Here is a 2,118-nt window from a genome sequence, read left to right as displayed (position 1 = left end):
CCCCCCGCCTTCCACTTGGACCCACCTATGAGGCTGTCCACCCAGGTCAGCCACAGCTCCCTGTCCGCCGCCGCCGCGAGGGCCGGCAGCTTCTCCTCCCGCAGCAGCTGCTTGGCAGCTTCCCGCAGGGCGCGCGCAAACTCGGCCGATATGTGGTAGTGCCCGTGGAAGTCGGACGCCTCCATGACGCTCTGCGGGTGCGATTTGATGCATACCTTACTCTATATATATTATATCTATCATCGAAATTATATGGATGAAACACATCGGGGCATGAAGGTACGAGTCAACTTATGTTTTGGTCGGGGGACCCCTGGTTGCTGATGTGTGCGTGCGTTCCTGGACTGCTGGACTAGACGGGTGCAAGCAGTCCGATTTGTAAGGGCCCATCAGGTCTCGGGAGGGAAGCCACGCGGGCGGCGGACAGCAGAGCGCAAACTGCAAGAGAGCACGCCCCACCCCGCTCCGCGGCTCAAATGCTCGAGCTGATTTCTCCCCGCCCTAACCCTCAAGGACGAAGACTGTTGGACAACCTCAAACCCAGGGCCCAATACTTAAAACCCCAAAGTGTTGGGCAAGGCAACTTAAGAAAAGGGCACCCAAGACATGAAGGCTTGCCTGCAAGAAGTCCAGGCGGGGCCCCAGGTCCTGCGCAAGCCGCAGCACGCACCCCAAAAACAGGTCCGGCCGCTCAAGGCGCCCTGGGGGTGAGGGGGCGCCGGCGGCGGGCAGGACGAGGAGGGGAGGGGTGGGTCGTGATGGCGGTGGCAGCGGGGTGGGTTGGCGGCGCGCATGGATCAGCTCGGCAGTTCTTGAGGCCAGGTGCGGGGAGCAGCGGCGGCGGCGCTGAGATTGGGGAGTGCTCGTAGCGCGCACCCGTCGGCGCCGCATTGGCAAACAGCTGCCGCAGGCCGTCGGCGAGCGGCGCGGCCAGCCGCTGCGCCGCCCACAGCAGCGGCGCCGCGTCCCCTGCCATCGCTGCCAGAGGCAGGCCGGACTGGGGATGGGGGGGGGCGCGTGTGGAGGGAGTGTGCAGGGTGGGTGCGATTGTGGGGTGGAGGGTGGGGTGGGTAGGCTGCATACAGAGGGCGATGATGACGTCACCGCCACACTACTGATTAGCAATAATGATTTCACACCCACAGGTGCGACACGCCGCTTTGTGTCCGTGCCGATCTCTCCGCTTGGATTGCGGACCCCTGAACCGGCCACCCTAGCTGCCTGGCACCAGGTGTCACCCGGCGTCACCCGGCGTCACCCGGCGTCACCCGGTGTCACCTGGTCCAGCGCCTCGAAGGCCGCCCTGTCCTCCACCTTCTGCAGCCGCGTCAGCGCGAGCATTAGTCGCTGCAGCGCGGCCACGGACGCCGCGCGGTCGGCGCTGCCGGCGATAGAGACGCGACCGGGCAGCCGCAGGCACGGGGGCCGGGTGGTGGAGGTCCGAGTGTCAAAGAGAAAGCGTGGCGTGCAGGCGCGTTCGGGCCGCCGACAGGAACGGTTTGTTGGGCACGCCCGGGACGAGCGCCCCCCCTCGCGCCGCACTGCTGCCACGCTCTGTTGAAGCGACACGTGAGTCCCGCCGCAGTGCGCCCGCTCCACCCATGGCAATCCTCCCGCTCCCCAGCTGCAGCAAACCTGCAACTCTTGCCGCCCCTGCCAAGCCGCGTGCCAGCAGCCCTGCCCACCTCGCAAACAGCAGACCGTCGCCCAGCGGCGCGCCGGAGCCCAGCCCCACTCCAGGCGGCCCCGCGCCGCCGCCGCCGCCGCTGCCGCCGCCGCCGCCGCCGCCCGGCCCTCCTCCAACGATCGGCGGCGGCCAGCCGCACTCCCCGAGGTGTTGGTCTATCCGCGCCCCCAGCGCCTCCCGCAGGCGGTCGCGGCACGCCTGCGGCGACCGAGAGGGGGGCGAGCGCGGAGCGGAGGGCGGGCGTCGGCGTGCGCCCGCTGCGGCTTGCGCGTGCGCCTGGCACTCCCCGCGACGCCCGCTGCGCTGCAGACGACTGGCTGCAGCGCAGCTGCGCGGCAGCTTCCTCTCAAGAATAATCTAGGGCACGTAGAGCGGAAGCCATGGGCTAGGCCCGAGCAGCCTTGCCGCAGCATGCAAGCTGCCTCTCACAC

General features: G+C 68.4%; 1 protein-coding gene across 1 annotated transcript in view; it reads right to left on the bottom strand.

Moving 5' to 3' along the window:
• The window catches only part of MNEG_11906 (hypothetical protein), a gene marked incomplete at both ends in the record, with an annotated part of 3,584 nt that extends 2,243 nt beyond the window's left edge, over positions 1 to 1,341 (bottom strand). The window contains 4 exons of the mRNA XM_014039622.1: positions 26 to 191; positions 607 to 701; positions 877 to 997; positions 1,279 to 1,341. Of these exons, the coding sequence (XP_013895076.1) occupies positions 26 to 191; positions 607 to 701; positions 877 to 997; positions 1,279 to 1,341 (445 nt within the window). The remainder of the gene's footprint in view (positions 1 to 25; positions 192 to 606; positions 702 to 876; positions 998 to 1,278) is intronic.
• Between the last annotated feature and the right edge of the window lie 777 nt (positions 1,342 to 2,118).

The sequence above is a fragment of the Monoraphidium neglectum genome (genome assembly GCF_000611645.1).
Source record: "Monoraphidium neglectum strain SAG 48.87 unplaced genomic scaffold scaffold02963, whole genome shotgun sequence".
Classification (NCBI taxonomy): Eukaryota; Viridiplantae; Chlorophyta; class Chlorophyceae; order Sphaeropleales; family Selenastraceae; genus Monoraphidium; species Monoraphidium neglectum.
The sequence above is the reverse complement of the archived record's forward strand: the minus strand, read 5'-3'. Positions and strand labels throughout refer to the sequence as shown.